Genomic DNA, 18,854 nt, shown 5'->3' with positions numbered 1-18,854 from the left:
GTCTAACGGTCAGTTCTAATTATAACCACACTTGACAACAGGTGAGGCAAGATGAAATTTAAAGACTGAGAGGAAATGAAAATCCCCCAGTCTGTCAACCAATCTCCAGTTTTCTCAACTATTTTAGGACTATGGTAATTAGCCATACTCTGAAGACAATTTTAAAAACTAGATTGCTCTGTCTCTAACGGGCCCACTCCAGCAATTTAGTCTTCCTGTCTCCTGTGTAAAATGGAAATAAATTCATGAGATGAAGTTCAGGGAAATAAAATACAGTTCATGAAAGTTAGACATTTCAGATACAAGGTATTACACAATAGTTCCTTTCACCTAAACCACACGTTTCAACGCCCAATATTAATGACATGTGGATGTCATAAAATAGTATGCAGTGAACACTGAAAGGAAACTAGAAGTTTGGGATAACAGCACTTCCTCTGATTTCAATTTTTTAAAGTTGTGGTTAAACGAGAAAGATCGAATGGCAATTCAAATATATAATCTTACAGAATTTACTCATTTGGCAGTGGTAAGCAAGTCAACTAAATTTCACCTCTTTTACCAGCCCTTTGAGTAGTTTCTGCTTAAGCTGCCAAGTATGTTCCTGTAAGCTCACCAGAACATCTTCATTCCAGGCCCCAAGACTGCAAGTTGCCTCCAGGGCTAAGGTATCTCCAAGGCCGACCTTCCACAGGGCTTACTGCCATTCACTCAACACCGATCTTTTCTGCTAATGAACAAGCTGTCTCCATGGACCTTTTTATTTAAAACATCACTCAAAGCTTCTAAAATCAGTGTTAGAGCTGAAAAGGAACTCTGAAGACAACTCACCCAACCTCACCCTGACTGAACACACAGAGGTCCCGGGAGGTCCCAAGGATGGATAGTACTGTGAATCACTTGCAAAGTCAGGACCAAGGACCAATCCTCCCTACCAGGGGGCCAGGGAAACTAGGTTTATCAAGGGCGTAACAGGTGCCAGATACTTGACATTTACTCTCATTCAATCCCAAGGCAGCAGTGGCCCCATTTCATAGATGATGAAACAGATTCAGAAGTTAAGTAACTTGCCAAGTGGCCAAGTATGTGACAAGGGCAAGAATGAAACCAGTCCTGTTTAGCAACAACATCACACCCTCTTTACTGAATCTTGATGTCAAAAACGTCCAGACTTCAGTGCTCCTCAACCAATCTTAATCCATCCCATTTCACATCTCCATCAACCCAGTATTAAATTCAAAACACACGAGACCTAAGCCATCTAACACAGACGGTGTCGGTTTTTGAGAAGCATATTGCTCAGGCTGCAGGGACATTTCATGTTTAAATGTTTTTATTTAAAAAAAAAATTAAAGACCTTCATGGCACAACTTCTTCCCAGCACAGTTATGTTTTAGTTATACCAATTACAATACAATTACAACCAATAAATCAAGGGGACGAGGGGGAGCTTCTGACTTCAAACTTAAAAAAAAAAAAAAAAAAAGAGGGGGGCACTTCAAACAAAGTTAAAAATTACTTAAAAAACCTTTCAGAGTAATTGCCAACACAACTGTCTTATACTGGCATTGCGTTTCCTGCCATCTATCACTGCAGACACAGGCAGCCGCTGAGAAATAAAGTGTCCCAGTACAAGGTATACAGATGAGGTAATTTACAACAACACAGAAGTTGTTACTCTGTAAACCCTTGCCCCCCACCCACCCGCCCAACTGGGTCTTCTTTTTTTTCATGCTTCTGCAGTGACTCCTTAAGTAGCATTTTAAAAACTTCTATTTATTTTAAAAGGCTCTTGGGTGGCATTTCAGAGTCCTCTGCATTCACCTTCCGTCTCTTGCAAGGCCTGATGCGTGTTAGGAGGTCCAGCTGTCTGCAGCTCCCCACATCAGCCTCAGCCACAACTAGATTCTCTGAGCTACAAGGGTGGGATGTGAAGTCTCGATTTACAACCCTCCTCCCCACCTCAAAAGAAAGAATTCATTAGTCGTAAGTGTCCTGTTCAAATCACAATCCAGTGCAAACGTAATCACAAATTGCATCTCTGGCACATCCGGTGCTTTTAGCTTCTGCACAAATTCCACATGGTAACCCCCACAGCATTCTAGGGCATAAAAGGGTCAAGAACAATAAATATCCACTGTAAGTGGCCACAAGAAAGAAAATCACCCTGCCACACTGTCAGAATGTTTTCCCTATGGTTGAGAAGCATTATAAAAGGAGGCTTTAGCTTCCTCTAAAGTTTACCATTATTATTCACGAAAGCCACCACCTTGATAAAGTTACTAGAGCCAAGATGGGTTATAAAGTTAGATAAGTTCATTAAATTCAACTCCTGAAACAATTATGTTTGTCTATGGCGCCCAGGCGAGAAAGGCTTATGATCTATAAAGGTAGGAGAAAGGGGAACTAAGACTTTAGGCCTTAAAATATGTTGGAAGAATTTTTCCTAGTTCCCACAAGCAGCTACTGTAATGAAAGAATAGGAGAAAATACAGAGCTGATGGTTTTGCTATTGTGCTTAAAAAACTAGGCTTCCTCAGTGAAGCACCTGATAAACTTAGGTGGTTGGATTACAGTGGAAAATCCACTTTACACACACACAAACACACAAAAACTGGCGACTTTTCCATCCCCAATCCCTGCACTGCTGAGACACAAAATGAGTTTTATGGCAAAGGATCCTTAATCCCCAGAGACGCTTTGGCTTGTGGTGCTTTTTTAAGGCCTCTCTGCCCTGCCCGGTACCATGGGTCAAATGAGGGGTGTATAAAAATGGGGGCCTTGGGAAGCCTCCACGGTACAGGGCTGCAGGCCCCTCAGATGTGAACGTGAGACACCCACCCAGCGAGACCTTTACACAGGGAACTTAAATCTAACCTTGATAAATAAAACCAAACGTTTATTTACACCAAAGAATTCCAACACTGGATCTTTCACATGTGAAGGACAAAGTATTATATATATACACACAGCAAGGGGTGGCAGGGCTGTAACAAGAGAGTTTATAGTTTTCCCACAATTACAGGTCTACCATTTCAGTTTCACTGGAGATAGTGGCTCTGCTCCTACCTCTCAGAGACATTTACAAGACTGAGGGGCAGGTCTTCTCACTGGATGGCATGTGAAGGAAGGGGAAGAAAGGAAGAAAAGAAGGCAGGAAGCTTAAAATGAAACTCCGTGTGGCCACATCTTCCATTAGCTCTGAAAGAGTTGCTAGCATGAAACCTATATAGACAATGTTTGTTTCTTTTGCAAAAAGCAATAAGTTAAGCCCAGTAACTAACTGAATTCAAAATGGCCAAGTCAGAGAAAACTGGAAAAGATTTTGCCTCCCCCTCCCACCAGCTACAGAGCATGTGGGGAGATGAAGGCGGAGAGGACCAAGGTAAGGAGACTGGGAGGGAAGGTATTAACATTTTAAACTAAACTGGAACTAGAAGTCTAAGTGAGTTGGATTTAGGGCTCGGTTAATAAGACATGATTCAGATTGAAGTTTTCAGGACCTGTCTGCACTTTGGGTAGGTGATATTCAGCATCTCAATGAAACGAAGACATATTTCCACCAGATTCACCATGACAACCCCACTGAAGCACTTGGAGTAAAGTGATAAAAGTGACCAGCAGCACAACGCTCTTGTAGGTTGGGTCCTCCCTTCCTTCTTCCTTCCCACCTCCCTTGAAGAAGCTACATTTTTATAATCTCTGGAGAAGAGCATGAGATATAAATCCCCCAAAGTGTGGGATGGTGGGGGAGCAATGATGGACATGGGAAGAGATCTCCACCCAAATGCAGCAGCCGGGATTGAGGCTGGTTCATCTTTGTTCTTTAGTGATGAGAAATTAAATTTAAAAGGGGGGAAAAATTTTGTCCGTGAAATATTCCACCTGCAGGTAATTTTTCAGGGAATCCCCTGAGTTATGAAAAGTTCGAGTTAAAAAAAAAAAGAAAAGGAAAAAAAAAAAAGGAAAAAAAAGAAAATCAGCCTATTATAATTTTTTTTTTTTATGACTGAACTACTATAAATCCACAAGCAACGGTTCAGACACGGTGCTTCTGAAGTATTTCACCCCTCCCCGCCAGGCGCAAGCTGCATCAAGGAGAGCGTCGACTCCCCCACCTCTGCTTAGGCATCAGGAGACAGAAGGGGCCGTTACTGCTGAGCGCCAGCGGCAGCTGGAACAGGCATCCCAAGGGGGTTGGCAGCAGCAATCACTGGTGAGCCTGCCAGAGGTCCAAGGGGTGAAGGGGTTGGCACTGAAGAAATCCCTAAAAGAAAACAGCTGACAATGAGCCAGACACCAACCATGGAAATCTTAGTCCCCGGTTTTTCACCTGTTTCAAAAGTGACACAACAGTTATTCTCTTTTTCCCTTTTTTAAGTCATCTCTACACCCAACATGAGGCTTGAACTTATGACCCGGAGATCAAGAGTCACATGTTCTTCCGACCGAGCCAGCCAAGCGCCCCAGTAATTCTTTTTTTTTCTGAAGGCCTCTACACAGCCAGATTTTTACAAATTAAATCTAATTTCAAGTTACATTTAATTTCTAAGTCAATTGAAGAGACAGGTAAAGAAATCTAAGCTGGGGGAGTTTAAGCAGTTTGTACAAAGTACACAGCTGGTAAGTAGCAACTATCCTTGAATTGAAAACAGAGGCCTGTCTCCAGGGCAGCGCTTTCCAACCAAACTTTCTGCTCTGTAATCTCTGTGAATATGGTAGTCACTAGCCACAAGTGGCTAATGAGAACTTGCAATCTGGCTAGTGCAACTAAGGAACTGTGTTTTAAATTGTATTCAGTTTTAACTAATCTAAATAGCCACATGTGGCTAGTCTCGGCTCTACTGAACAGCACGAGGCTAGAGCCAAAGCTCACGTGTTCTTACATCATGACGCCTAGTTAGCTGGCAGCTCTCCAAATTACCAAAAGTCATTTTCGGTGGGGAAATGCGAAAATGGTGTTTTAGAATTTATTTGGTTTCTTCTACTCATCTAATGACCAGAATTACCAGTTAGACTGCCTTCCTCAACCATCCAGTTAATTTTCAAATTGTTACATATACACTTCTAGAACGGGTAATAAATTCTCATGGTTCAAAATACCAAAAGTGCAGAAGAGTATGTAGTGAAAAATTTCTCTTACCCTTTTGCTTGGCCAACTTATGGTACCATTTTTGGGGTGCATCCTTCCAGAAATATTTTATGCATATATATGAATATAATTATGTAAGAATGTGCATATAAAAATCACATATAAAAATGTGATTATGTATTCTTGCCACTCCTGGCCTTGGACATGGTGCTGAATCTTGTTTTTATTCCACATGACTATTTTGGAATTAGAGGTAAAAAAGAACATGAAACATTTATTCTTTTCTCTGGCCATATAGCTTTCCACTGAATGGATATCCCATAATTCATTTTATTAGTTCCCTACTGAAAGCTGGAATGTTTTGCTCTTACAAATAAGGCTACAATCAGCAGCCTTGGATTTGGATATATATCATTTTGCCCATAGGCAACATACCTTGAGGATACCTCAAGATACCTTGAGTTCTAAAAGGTAGCTAGTTCTTTAAAAAAAGAATTGTGACAACAGTTCTTTGAGGGTGTCTGACTAAATGTCCTGACTACAAGTACACCCATATGGATGTTACCTACATGTAGAATTCTTAGGGGATAAGTCTATTGTTTCTTTTACAAAAGTGTGTATTCTACACACAAACTTGCTTTCAATCAAGAAGACTCAACAATAATGAAAAATCATTTCATACAAACCTTTACAATTTGCTAGGCACATGACAGATGCTCTGGGAGAAAACTGGAGAAGCATCCTTGTACACGTACAGATCTATACACCTTTACCCCCACCCTCAATTTCTTAATCTTGTTTCTGGGAATCATGCAACTACTGTCACTCTAAACTGTGAGACAAAGATCTCCTTTTACTTTTCATAGTTTACTGGGACTTTCAAGCCTCTCTGTGAGAAATTTTTGGGACTCTGGCCTAGAAGCGACTGTCGATACCCTACTCAAGGCAGTGTCACTAACATAACCAGGTGTCAAAAAAGCATTTGGAAGCCTGGTGAGGAGACCACACAGGTCAGTACTGTCAAGAAGAAGATCAGCATTATAGGAAAGAGAAGGGCCATAAGAAATCAGGCCACAAAGAGGGAGCAAAACTAAAAATAACTGATTTCTACACCCCCCCCCCCCCCCCCCCCCCAGGAAAGTTAGCAGAGAACTGACCTGACATCATATTGGCGCTGCTGACAGGCGTACTGCCCCCCGGCATGCTAGATGAGCCCATTCGAGCCTGGTCCTTCACAACAGTATCTAGAGAAAACAAAAAGGGTTAAGTTCTGTTACACTTGAAGGTAATGGTCTGGGGCCTTAAAGCAGCCATCCTCATTCTCTGTATGTATTTTATTTATAGTCCATGTTATTCCCAGAAGAACATAAAGTGGCAAGAACCTTCACCATGAATTAAACAACTAACATAAAATAGGATTATCTTTCCTATCAAACTGTGGTAAAGGCCAACTCTTAAACCAAATGGAAGGAAGATGTGGTCATTATCCATAGAAAAGCTGATTTAAAACAAAACGATCCTGTTAGTTTTTTTTTTTTGGATCTTGTTAGGTTTTAATGAGACAATACAATCTAACCTGGCCAAGACAGTAATATTTTATCAGAGTAAATTGCTTTTATTTCAGTCCGCAGCTCAGCTGGTCAAGCATGGTGTCAAATGGGCAAAAGCTACAGGTTTGTGCAGGTTGATGCTATTACCACAGACCTCACTCTCCACCTCAATCAGCCTGTCCATTTGCGTCAGGCACAGAAGAGTGGGCAGGATTATAATCAGTTCACTATAAAACCATCCCACCAATCCCCAAGGAGTGATCCAACGTTAAGGCTAATGTCACAGTGAGGATGGGGTGGGACTAAGTGGCATTTACATTCAGAACAGCACAGTTAGCTATGCTCACAAACCCAGGTCAAGATGTTCATACAATAAGATATTCAAACCTCCTTGACTCTCTCCAGTGAACGAGTGCCAGACAAGGCCAGATAAAAGGTTGCCGTTCTAATCCAACTACTCCAGACTAGCCACTGCGAAATATCTCCCACACAGGAAGTAAAGCAGTTTGTTTAGGAGTGATCACGGGTCAAGTAGCCTGTGAGAGAGACAACCACGGTCCTCCCAACAATTCTGCAAGACTGTTGCCATTACTGTCTCCCATCTGAAGAAACCGAGGTTCACCGTGAGTCAAGTAACTTGAAGGCAAGCTAAAGGCAGTTGGGATTTCAATTGTTGGGCCCAGAGCTTTCTTCACAACACACATTCTCCCCTGCCTTGCACAGTCTCCTGGGTGGGCCTGCACAGGCTCTGTGGACTGGACAGTTAGACTCACAGAAATAGGGGTGCTCCATGGCCTCTCTTGCGGTAAGCCGTGACTGGTGGTCATATCGCAGCAGCTTGTCCAAGAAATCCAAGGCCTCGGGGCTGACAAGGTGCTGGTTTTCACTGTGGACAAAGCGTTCCCATCGCTTACGGGAGTGTCTGTAGAGCCAAAGTGGGAATGAGAAATAGACTGAGGGGCACAGAAGCCCAACATTTCACTCCTACATTTTCTTTAGTGGCTAGGAGCCCAGCCAATAGCAAAGAGAGATCAGAACTCAAGAGAGTAGGTCATGTACCCTCTGCCACTAGGGAGACAACAAAGCTAATTGGAGAGACTGGAAATAGCAGTGTTGCAGAAAAGAGAAATCTGGGTCCTCACGATTCTACAAAACATAATTCAGGTTACTTGATAGGATTAAGGGCCCCTGTCCTGTGTAGCAAAGAGGTCAGGTGGCTGGGTCACCAGGCCTCTTTCCCACCCCCACAGCAATTCCTGGCATCTCTGCCACTTGGCCAGCAGAAGCCTGTTTTCATCAGGCAAGTCCACCTCCTCCAGTTAAGTGGCTAATCGATTCGTATTGTGTCTAATTCCTATTGTCAGCATTCACGGTTTGCAAATCAGTCTTGAAGCATGCATTTCCTTTTCCTATTTCTCCCTTAGAGAGGGCTTTTGTCATTTGGAGAAACAAGCTAAATCAAGAGATTTTGGTTTTTGACTCTACACATTTCATTCACTTGACAGGAATCTGTAACCATAATCTCCACACTCAAACTCCTGGTAAGTGAATCTGGGAAATAGGCCATTTGGTGCAATCCTTTTACAACAGACCCGTTCATACAGCACCCTGCATGGCCAGACCACCGACATACTTGCAGAGAAAAGTGTGTTGGCAAAGAAAATGTAACTATTTTGTTTTAGGACTTACCTGCCCAAGATATCATTGAAACGTGGATCTAATTCAATGTTGTATTTGTCAATATAGTCATATAAATCTTCTGTCCCCAGAACCTTGGCTATCCTCACCAACTAGGATTGAAGAGACACAAAAACCCACACCACAAACACATTACATAATTAAATCAACCGGCTTTAACTGAATTAACAGAAAGGGGTCACCATGACTACAGGTATGAATGCTAACTTCTAACAATATATTTCAAATTTCTTTGCATGGCAGGAATGGATTTCCATATAAAATTCCCTAAATTATCACTCAATGTGAAGGTGTCAGGAAAAAAGCAAAAAAAAAAAAAAAAAAAAATTTTAACGTTTATTCATTTTTGAGGGATAGAGAGACACAGAGCGTGAACGGGGTAGGAGCAGAGACAGAGGGAGACACAGAATCCAAAGCAGGCTCCAGACTCTGAGCTGTTAGCACAGAGCCCGATGTGGGGCTTGAACTCATAAACCATGAGACCACGGCCCGAGCTGAAGTCGGACACTTAACGACTCAGCCACCCAGGCACCCGAACAAATGGTCTTATAACCTGCTTCCTTCCCCTTGAAATGTCTCCTTGATCAAGCACTGTCCTGCTTCACAGCCCAACTGAAGATGTCCCTTCTTCTGGGAAGCTGCTCTTGTACATTCAGACCACTCTCCCACCACAACTGCCTTTTGTACCTGGTCTATGATTCTGCTCTGACATTTATGACTGTAACTTATTTCCTTATATGTTCAGTTCCCTTACTGGATAGACTATGAACTATTTGAGAGAAGTGACTATTCTTTTTTTCTGTACTGCTTGGACTGCATGGTCCTGAGAATAGGGTTACTGATTTTTAACTGAATTCAGGTGGTATTCTTCGACTCATTAAAAATGGTCATTGTGCTCAAATAAGGCAACAGTACCTTCCACAATGTCCTAGAATCATTCCAGGTTCTTTTGAAAGAAATGGCCCCTTGTTCTTTATGGGAAAGTGAAGCTAGTATAAAAAACATCATCTACAAACATCAACTTAATCCGTATAAAGAGACAAAAGGATCACAGAAACACTACATATAAAACCCAACACGTTGGAGGAAACAGTCCCAACATGTTGGGGGAAACAACTCTTTAATGAAAGCTTACACTAGGAGATTCTAAGGTAATGTTTTATTTCTTAAACCAGTATTCTTTTAATTGTATATGTTTTATAAAATAATTTTCAGGGGCACCTGGGTGGCTCATTCGGTTAAGCATCTGACTCTTGGTTTCGGCTTAGGTCACAATCTCATGGTTTATGAGTTCGAGTCCTGTGTCAGGCTCTGTGCTGATAGCCTGGAGGCCGCTTGGGATTTTCTCTCTCTCTCTCTGCCCCTCCCCTGCTCACACTTTCTCTCAAAATAAGTAAACTTATAAAAATAAAAAAATAAAAAATTTACACGTATATTTTGCAATAAAGCAAGCACTACAAATTAAGACGACTAAGAGAAAAACTCTGATTTCAAAAGGCTCCCAAAACACCAGTCTGAAAATCAATGTCAGTTTGGCTGAATAAGCAATGAATTGAAGATATTATAGGGCCCCCCCTTGAAGATTCTGAATTAACAAGTCTCAAGTGGGGGCTGGTCATCCGTATTTTAGCAAGATCCGTAGTAGTTTCTAAATGGGTAGGCAGATCTAGCCATCATTAAGTTAAACCAGTAAGTTCCCTAATAGGAACAAAATTATCACCTGATCATAATTGTCATGTCCATGGAAAAATGGCTCCTTCCGGAAGATCATACTTGCCAGCATACAACCCAAGCTCCACATATCCAAACTATAATCATACATCTGCATTAAAGTAAAAAAAAAAAAAATAGTTATCATACATGAAATATCTTGCAATTCAAAATAAAATACTGCTTTGCTATTAAAAATATATATCACTCCACTGACCCAAAGTCCAAAAGTCCAAAAACCAGTTAACACCTTCATGTATTTCTTTTCAGTCTTTTTTCTATATACCTGCCCCACCCCCGTTTCAAAACAATCTGTATACTATTTGGAATGTACTCTTTTCACTTACCTAAGAAGGTCCCAAACTGTTACAGGCCATGGAAACCTTTTAATGTGTAGCATTATTTTAGTGCATAAATGTTTCAGAATTTAATCTTTAATTTCTCCTATAATTAGATAGTGTTTTGTTTTTCATCACCATTATAAACAATGTTGTGAAGAATATTTTTATGCATAAAATGTGTTTTGGGCTCTGCATTATAGCTTCAAGATCCCAGAAAAGCCATTTCTAGGACAGAGTTTGAACTTCTCAATGTGTCTGATAAAAACACCTGCAAGGAGCGGGCATGAAAGGTACTCCCAAGGATTTTGTTCCTGTGAGGAGAAAGAGGGCTTTTGTTCTTTTTTGGTCAAGGGGAAGGTCTTTAAAATACAATTTAGGAAAATCACAAGAGAACATTTTTGAGTTTATTTTAAGGTTGGTTAAACCTTACAATTCTCAATTTGACTCCAAAGAGTATCTCTGGTGTACCTTCTCTTCAGTTAGGATCAAATGCAGATCTATTCATATTCTCCTGACGTTATGAAAATAAGAACAAGTTATGATGGATGAACTGAAGTGACTCATGTTTTACATTCATATAAAAGGGACAGCCATGTATGTGCATAAATGGCCTACTCAAATGCACAAAACGACATTTTTACAAATTATGTGCAAAACACAGGACCGAAATTTTATCCGCCCTTCTCTTCTCACCTGATAGTCTACAAGTAGCTCGGGACCTTTGAAGTATCGGGAAGCAACTCTGACATTGTATTCTTGGCCAGGATGGTAAAACTCAGCCAAACCCCAGTCTATTAGTCGTAGCTGAAATTAAAAAAAAGGCAAGAATAAATCATGAGCAATTTTATCTTTCATGCTACCCCACACACTGCCATCAGAATACTCTTAAAAGGGGAGCCTGTGTGGCTCAGTCGGTTAAGCGTCCGACTTGGCTCAGGTCATAATCTCGCAGTTGGTGGGTCTGAGCCCCACGTTGGGCTCTGTGCTGACAGCTCAGAGCCTGGAGCCAGCTTCGGATTCTATGTCTCCTCCTCTCTCTGGCCCTCCCATGCTCATGCTCTGTCTCTCTCTGTCTCTCAATAATAAATAAACGTTAAATAATAATAATAAATAAATAAATTGGGGGAAAAAAAGAATACTCTTAAAAATACCAGCCATGTCACTACTGAAACCTTTCCAGTGACTACCTATTTACAGCATTTAGAATGAAAATCAAACTTCTTGGCTTGGCATACAGGGTTCTCCATGATCTAGTTCCTGTGCTCCAGTGAGACTTCTAGTTTCCGAAAAACACCATCTATTCTGCATTTCTGCACAATTTCTCAAACTGCTCTTCTGACTAGAATGTCTTCTGCTATCCAACCTAGACTCCTACTGAACATATCCCTATTTTTTGAGATATTTAAGTTAGCCCTTCAGTGAAGTCTTTTCTAATTATCCAAGTAGAACTAACCCATGCCTTTAGTCCCCTGAACCCCAAATATATTTCTTTAATAGAACCTACAACTCTTTACTGTATATTCATTTTCTCTCTTTCTTTTTCAATATGCACTGTAAGCTCCTTAAGGGAAGAGACTGTGTAATTCATTTCTGCAATTTTTAGAATGCAACATAATGCCCAGTACACAAAAGAAAAATAAAAAATATTTGCTGAGTGAACGAAGTAAGGGAAAAGCCACACAAACAATTCTGACCAAACTGTATCCTCAAAATGGAAAAAGCAGTAGGCAAGCCCAAGAGGCAAGCTTATTTGCTCACTGTGCAAAGCATGACCATGATCTCAAGTATAAGCAGTAGGGCCTGAGTAAGGCCGATCACTCTGGGCCTGTCCATGTTAAGTTCACTGTTAACTAGGTACAGCGTTTACCTTGTATCAGCAATGAGTAGAAATGTAATAAAAAGCACAAAAGAAAGCATAACCTTTTTATGCTTTTTCTTTTTAACCCCTTAACATTAGTGCCTCAGAGCTCTCCTTGACCTTTTTTTTTTTTTTTTTTTTAAATCAACAAGTACTTCCAGATGACCATTTCTGGTCTATGGCTTCACACACAGCACCTCAGCCTTCCCCCACTAGACTCCCCAGCCTGTGCCTCCTGCCAACTGACTCTTTTAGCCACCCAATAGACCTATCAAACAAAACCTCCTGAACACTCCCTGCAAAACCTGCTTCACCCACAGCCTCTCCCCTCTCAGTTAAAAGTAATTCTATTCATCCTGTCATTCAGGCCAAAAATTTTCACCCTGGGTTCTTGTTTCCCTTACACCTCACAGCAAATCTGACAAATGGCTCTACCATATTCTGACCGTGATCATCACATCCACTGCCACCACCATCTCTTGTTTGACTTCCTGGAACAGTCTCTTTTCCTAACTGGTCTCCCTGCTTTCACTCTTGCCCTGCGCCTCTATTCTCTACTTTTGAAAGACCAAAAGCTTTTCATTTAAAAATGATTATGATTCAGGAAGATCTTATTTTTCAGTTTGATATACATGCATTTGTGTGTAGTTCTTGCAATTTTATCACATGTAGATTCAGGTAACTTCCAGAAGACCTTGACCTGTTTAATCACCACATATATCCCTTGTGCTATCCCTTCTCCTCACTTCCTAACCCCTGGTGCAACCCCTGTTTTCAAGCTCCAATTTTGTCATTTTGAAAATGGACCCATTAATGTAACTTTTTGTGACTGCTTTTTTTCACTCAGGATGAGATTCACCAAGTTGGTGCATTACTAGTAGTTCTTTCCTTTTTTTAAAAAAGATTTTATTTTTAAATAATCTCTACAACTAACACAGGGCTTGAACTTACAACCCCGAGCCCAAGAGTCACATGCTCCACCAACTAAGCCAGCCCCAGGAGCCCCTAGTTCTTTCCTTTTTAATGCTGAAGAATACTACTTAGTAATACTACCACATAATGCCACAGTTCAATTACCCATTCACCCACTGAAGGACATTTGGGTTTTTCTCCATTTTGAGCTATTACAAATAAAGCTATGTCCATATATAGGTTTTTGGGTGGACCTAAGTTTTTTGTTTCTTTGGGATAAATGCCATATTCCCGGACTGTTTGGTAAGCATATGTTTAGCTTTTTAAGAAACCAACAAAGTAGGGGCATCTGGCTGGCTCAGTTGGTTGAGTGGCCGACTTCGGCTCAGGTCATGATCTCGCAGTTTGTGAGTTCAAGACCCACATCAGGCTTGTTGCTGTCAGTGCAGAGCCTGCTTCAGATCCTCTGTCCCCCTCTCTCTGCCCCTCCCTTGCTTGCACTCTTTCAAAAATAAATAAACGTTAAAAAAAAAAAAAAAAAAGAAACCAACAAACTAAGAAACAATAGTCTGATATTTTCCAAAATGGCTGGGCCACTCCATGTTCCTGCTGGCAGTGCATTAGAGATGGAGTTTCTCTGCATCCTTGCCAGCATGTGGTATTGTCACTATTTTTAATTGTTCTAAAAGATGTGTAATGAATTCTTAAAAATTTAAGTGACAGCATGTCAACCCTCTGCTCAAACCCTGCAAAAAAAGCTCTGCATCTTCAGAGAAAAGGCCTGACAACGATCTTTAAGGTTTTACATGATGTGGTTCTCTATCTCTTTGATCTCATTTTGTTTCGCTCCCCCCTGTTCATTCTATCTAGCTCTATCTATCCAACATGCCAGGCACATTCTTGCCTCAGGGCCTTTGCACCTGCCATTTCCTCTATCTGGGACACATTTGTTTTTGAGATTACATGGCTGGTTCCCTCCAAATGTCATTCAAGCGTCACCTTCCCAATGAAACCTTCTCTTTTACAACCTTATTTAAAACCCTAACACCCTTTACGATTCCCTATTTATGATTTCTCTTCCACATCACCACAGAGACTATCAGCAGGGGAGGGGCAGAGAGAGGATCAGAGGGAACAGAGGATCCGAAGCGGTTTCTACGCCGACAAGTAGTGAGCCTGATGCAGGGCTCGAACTCATGAACTAAACCGTGAGATTATGACCTGAGCCAAAGTCAGCACCAGCTGGGCCACCCAGGTGCCCCTCTTCCAGTAATATCACTATTAACTTTCTATTCCACCAGCCTCCTGCAAATGCAAGCTCCCTACGGACAAGAATTTTTTTGTCTATTTGCCTCACACATATATCCCCAGCCTCTAGAACAATACTTATTAAACAGTGTGAGTCTAAATGAATATTAGTTGAATGAATAAATCAACTATGTCCCCAAAGTATACAACAGATAGCTATTACTGCCTATAAAAGGTGGGCTTGGTCACCTTAAAAAACTGATTATAAAGTCATGTGGTCAGTGTAGCTCTCATTAAAAGCATTTGTAAAGTTCGGGGGCCTCATGACACTTGCTAATAAGCAGCAGCATTTTCTGAATATTTTATCTATGTCACAGCCGTGTATACTTGACTCTCATAATAGTCTAGTGGCATGCAGAGCAATTATTATTATACCCATTATAAAAGAAAAAGGAGGTAAATGAGTTTCCCAAGAGATTAATTATTTAATAAATGAAACTAGAAGCCAGCTTCCCTGCCCAAAGTTAATGTTTTGCCCACTAATCTGTTGTTGTTGTTTTTCTAATGTTTATTTCTTTCTGAGACATAGAAAGACAGAGTGCAAGCTGGGGAGGGTCAGAGAGAGAGGGAGACACAGAATCCAAAGCAGGCTCCAGGCTCTGAGCTGTCAGCACACAGTCCCATGAGAGGACCAAAACCATGAACCATGAGATTACGACCTGAGCCAAAGTCGGACGCTTAACTGACTGAGCCACCTTTCTTAAGTGACAGCATGTCACCCAGGCGTCCCCCTCCTTTCTTAAAAGTAATCTCTACACCCAACATGGGGTTTGAACTCACGACCCCGAGATCAAGAACTGCATGCTCCACCTACTGACTCAGCCAGGCGCCCCAAATCTATTTCCTTCTTGATAGCATTCTTAGGAATATGATAGTGGTTTCAACATTATGATTTGTTAATGAGTTCATTCGTTTACCAAACATTTATCAAGTGCCTAAACTCTATCATATTGATAAATAAGACTTGTCGGTCTATCACTTTACCTTTCTGTGCTCGTGATCAATCATGACATTATGGGGCTTCACATCTCTGTGCATAATTCCCATGCTGTGACAATAATCCAGGGCCTGTAGGAGGAACAGATAAGAAAGAAAGAGCCTGCTTAAGAGTGACTTTCTTCAAGTCTTCTACTTTTTTCACCATAGGTTTCCTTGTAGCCTCACAAAACCCCTGTGAGTCAAGAACAGGACAATCACTCCCACAGCTCTTATTCAGAGACTTCCTCAAGATCCCACAGTCAAGAAAACTCCTAGCCTCTGGACTTCAAGTTCTGTCCCTGCACTGTTGTTTCAACATCCTTTCTGTTGAAAAACACCGAAAGAATATACCAATTGCAACACTTCCAGTATCTCCCCCTTACCCAAAGGCTGGATCATTTTCAGAAACACAGGCCCCTCAAAACAAGAAAACTGGTCTGTTCTACAAACCTCTCATTCAAAGAACAATAATCTTCTAGCAGCTAAGAGCACACAACAGAGGTTGGCAGATCACAGCCCATGGACCAAATACGGCCCGCTGCCTCTTTTCGTGACTGTTTTATTGGAACACAGCCACACCAATTTGTTTACGTATCATCTCTAGCTGCTTTTGTGTGACCACAGGGATAGTGTGAGAAAGAACCTATGGCCCACAAAGCCAAAAATTTTATTGTTTGTCCTGTACCTGATTTATTACATCAAATCCGATTTGAAAACCATGTCCAATCTCAAACTAAGGTGAACTGAGTAGCATAACCTTTGGGGTTTGCTAATCCCAGCCTTTAAGCCAGCTGATGTCATTGGCTAAGTTCTTGTCCTTCCTGAAGGGCAACTTAGGTTCCTATGGTTTCCAGGGCTAGACAAGTATATCCTTTAACTTTGTGAAGTCACGCCTGTCACAATACTGCAGGAGCCAATGGAGAGATCAAATATCTCTGTTGGGATAGCCTCTTTAGGGTACTACTAAAATTCAAATGCAGGCTTTATAGCAACCCTCATTTAGTAAGAATCTTTAGCCACCTCTTCACAATTTTCTCATCTATAGAGATGATCTTAATGCTTACTAGGAGCAAGACAATTGGTGATCTCATGTTAGAAATCAAAGTCCACTCTAAATCAGCAATCTTTGAGCAGAGATTTACATAATCCTTAGGACGATGACCCTTTGAGGGCTGAGTTGGAGTTTACTGTTTTACTTGTAGAATTTTAAGTAAAATAAAGTATACCACAAGCCAGCATATCAGAAGTTATTTTTGTTAAGTTTTGACAATCTAATTGTAACTTTCACAGGAGTACGATGGAGATTACAAGTATTTTTTAAAGGGGCCCCAGCTCACTTCCAAATACCATTTCCAAAGCATTCTAAATTACGTTCCTACTAGACTCTATTCCATAATGCTTACATTAGCGCAGGGTTCTGATGCTATTAACTAACTAAACACTTACATGAAGAGGCCCCTTCTTTCAACATACTTTCTAAAGTTAATTCACTGGCTTCTCCACAGTTAACTGGACCATTTAACAAAAGGAAGAGCAAACTAAAGATATTTAGTATCCCAGGTTCCCTTACCTTCAGAATCTCATACATGTAAAATCGAATATCATAGTCTGTTAACGTCTGGTACAATTGCTGTTAAAGACAAATGCAACATATAAGCTGTGAAATAATGCTGATAGGAAGGCAATTTCTCATCTTTGTTTGTAGTAATTCAAACCAAGACTTGGCTCGTTTGCTACCGTTCCAGGATGTGTCTGTTCATCAGTCTCTACTTCTCCAACAGAAACTTACTTTTTAAAAGAGATACTTTGGGTATTTAACTCTATATGCAAAAGTGAAGACTTAGTTAAACTTGTATTGCTTAAGCTATAACCCACTGTTGGGAACGTACCAATTTACACATGCAACATGCACTGATACCATACATTTGAAGTTTAGTCTGCTTTGCATTTACCTCCAGACCTTCCGATATAAGGCATTTTGGCAAATACACACCTTTCCTTAGTAGGGAACTAACCCACCTTTGATGTATATAGTTATATAGGCACTATGGGTCACCAGCTGGTATGCAAGATGGCTCCCTGCCAAATCTGTCAATTTGACAGAACTATTCCCATCCCAAGTTGAAAGTAAACTCTGAACTGTTGTGTATCCTTTCCAGGTTCCAAGAAGCTGCAGATTTTTTTTTTAAAATCTATGTATCATTCAGCTGTTAGTGATATCCTGACAGTTTTCCTTCAAGTTATCATTCTGCTTCTAAAATACTTACTTTCCTTTTTTTCATCCTCCCAGCAAAGGGTTCACAGGATTCACCCGTTTACTGACACATAACATTCTTACTACAGGACTGTGAAAAGGCAAGTCAAGTACCTTTACAGCTTGTAACCCCAGAGAGTGCCCACATTCCTCTGCTGTACTCGAATTGAGAACTGTTTGAAATAAGGAGGCTACCAGATGGGCTGGAAGTCAGAGATCTGTTGTAGAGGTCGGTGTTATGCCAGAGTTTGTACCATGCTTCTCTACCCACCCCCTTTTTGAGATCTATAGCCCAGAATTTCTGAGGGATCCCAAGGTATAAGCAGTCCTTGCTTGTACACACACCATGTATTCCTTCTCGAATACAGTTGTTTTAACGTGAAATCCCTACAGCCAGATCCTGACTGAACACGTGCTGTGGCTTTTATTAGGTTTGACATCTGTAGAAAGTGTCAAATGAATGGTAAAGGTGGTGAGAAGTAAACGTATTGGTAACTAAAAAGAGCACAAAACAAACAAAAGAGTGAAATACCAAGATGTGGAAAGTAGACATTGCTTCTACGTGAGTTTCCCTATCTTAAAATAAGGATAAATTCTCTATCTTAAGTAAGGATGAAAAGCTCTTTCGAAGCATGTTAGAAGGAAGCTCTTCTAATAGTAACATTGCTAAAAGGCTTTCTATGTGGTCTAAAAACCCAACACCTTGAAATGGTTGGTTATATATTATACCTTGAAGTCTGTGTTGTTTACGTGTTCAAAAACCAAGGCAGGGGTTCGTGACTAGGGGAAAGAAAAAGAAAACACACATTAGCAATAGCCCTGGCAGCTTTAGTAGGCACAATGTTGGCAGATACTACGTGGTGAATTTGGTAGTCCTTGCCTCAGTAGTAGGAAACCCTCTATTGCTACGAGCCCTCCCCACTCTGATCACCACCACACTTAGGTCATTTTTGGGATGGATTTCAAACAGAAGACATGGAGCTGAAGTCTCACCAGGCTCTAGGCAGCCCGACAATGCGCCCATCGCCCATCGGCATCGGACCTGAGTTTGCAAAATGGATTAACACATTTCAGTTTCCAGTGCTATCAGTCTCTTAGCCTAGAAGAATAAGAAATAGTCTGTGGGTGGAGGTCTCTTTGAAAGAAAGACCCA

At 41.0% G+C, this 18,854-nt stretch overlaps 1 protein-coding gene across 4 annotated transcripts in view; it reads right to left on the bottom strand.

The window, feature by feature from the left end:
* Positions 1–1,315: 1,315 nt before the first annotated feature.
* CSNK2A1 (casein kinase 2 alpha 1) overlaps positions 1,316–18,854 on the bottom strand; it is a 55,570-nt gene continuing 38,031 nt past the window's right edge. For 3 of the 4 annotated variants that reach the window (XM_060614482.3, XM_078444181.2, XM_060614490.3), the window contains 9 exons: positions 18,431–18,481; positions 17,018–17,077; positions 15,454–15,537; positions 11,085–11,195; positions 10,061–10,162; positions 8,332–8,432; positions 7,416–7,564; positions 6,250–6,336; positions 1,316–4,267 (listed from right to left, as the gene is read on the bottom strand). In XM_060614482.3, coding sequence (XP_060470465.1) covers positions 4,152–4,267; positions 6,250–6,336; positions 7,416–7,564; positions 8,332–8,432; positions 10,061–10,162; positions 11,085–11,195; positions 15,454–15,537; positions 17,018–17,077; positions 18,431–18,481 — 861 coding nt within the window. In that variant the 3' untranslated portion in view covers positions 1,316–4,151. Of the gene's footprint in view, positions 4,268–6,249; positions 6,337–7,415; positions 7,565–8,331; positions 8,433–10,060; positions 10,163–11,084; positions 11,196–15,453; positions 15,538–17,017; positions 17,078–18,430; positions 18,482–18,694; positions 18,801–18,854 lie in introns of all 4 variants that reach the window. The other variant, XM_078444182.2, reaches the window with a different exon arrangement.

The sequence above is a fragment of the Panthera onca genome, chromosome A3 (assembly GCF_046562875.1).
Source record: "Panthera onca isolate mPanOnc1 chromosome A3, mPanOnc1 haplotype 2, whole genome shotgun sequence".
NCBI lineage: Eukaryota > Metazoa > Chordata > Mammalia > Carnivora > Felidae > Panthera > Panthera onca.
This window is presented reverse-complemented; position numbering and strand designations above follow the sequence as displayed.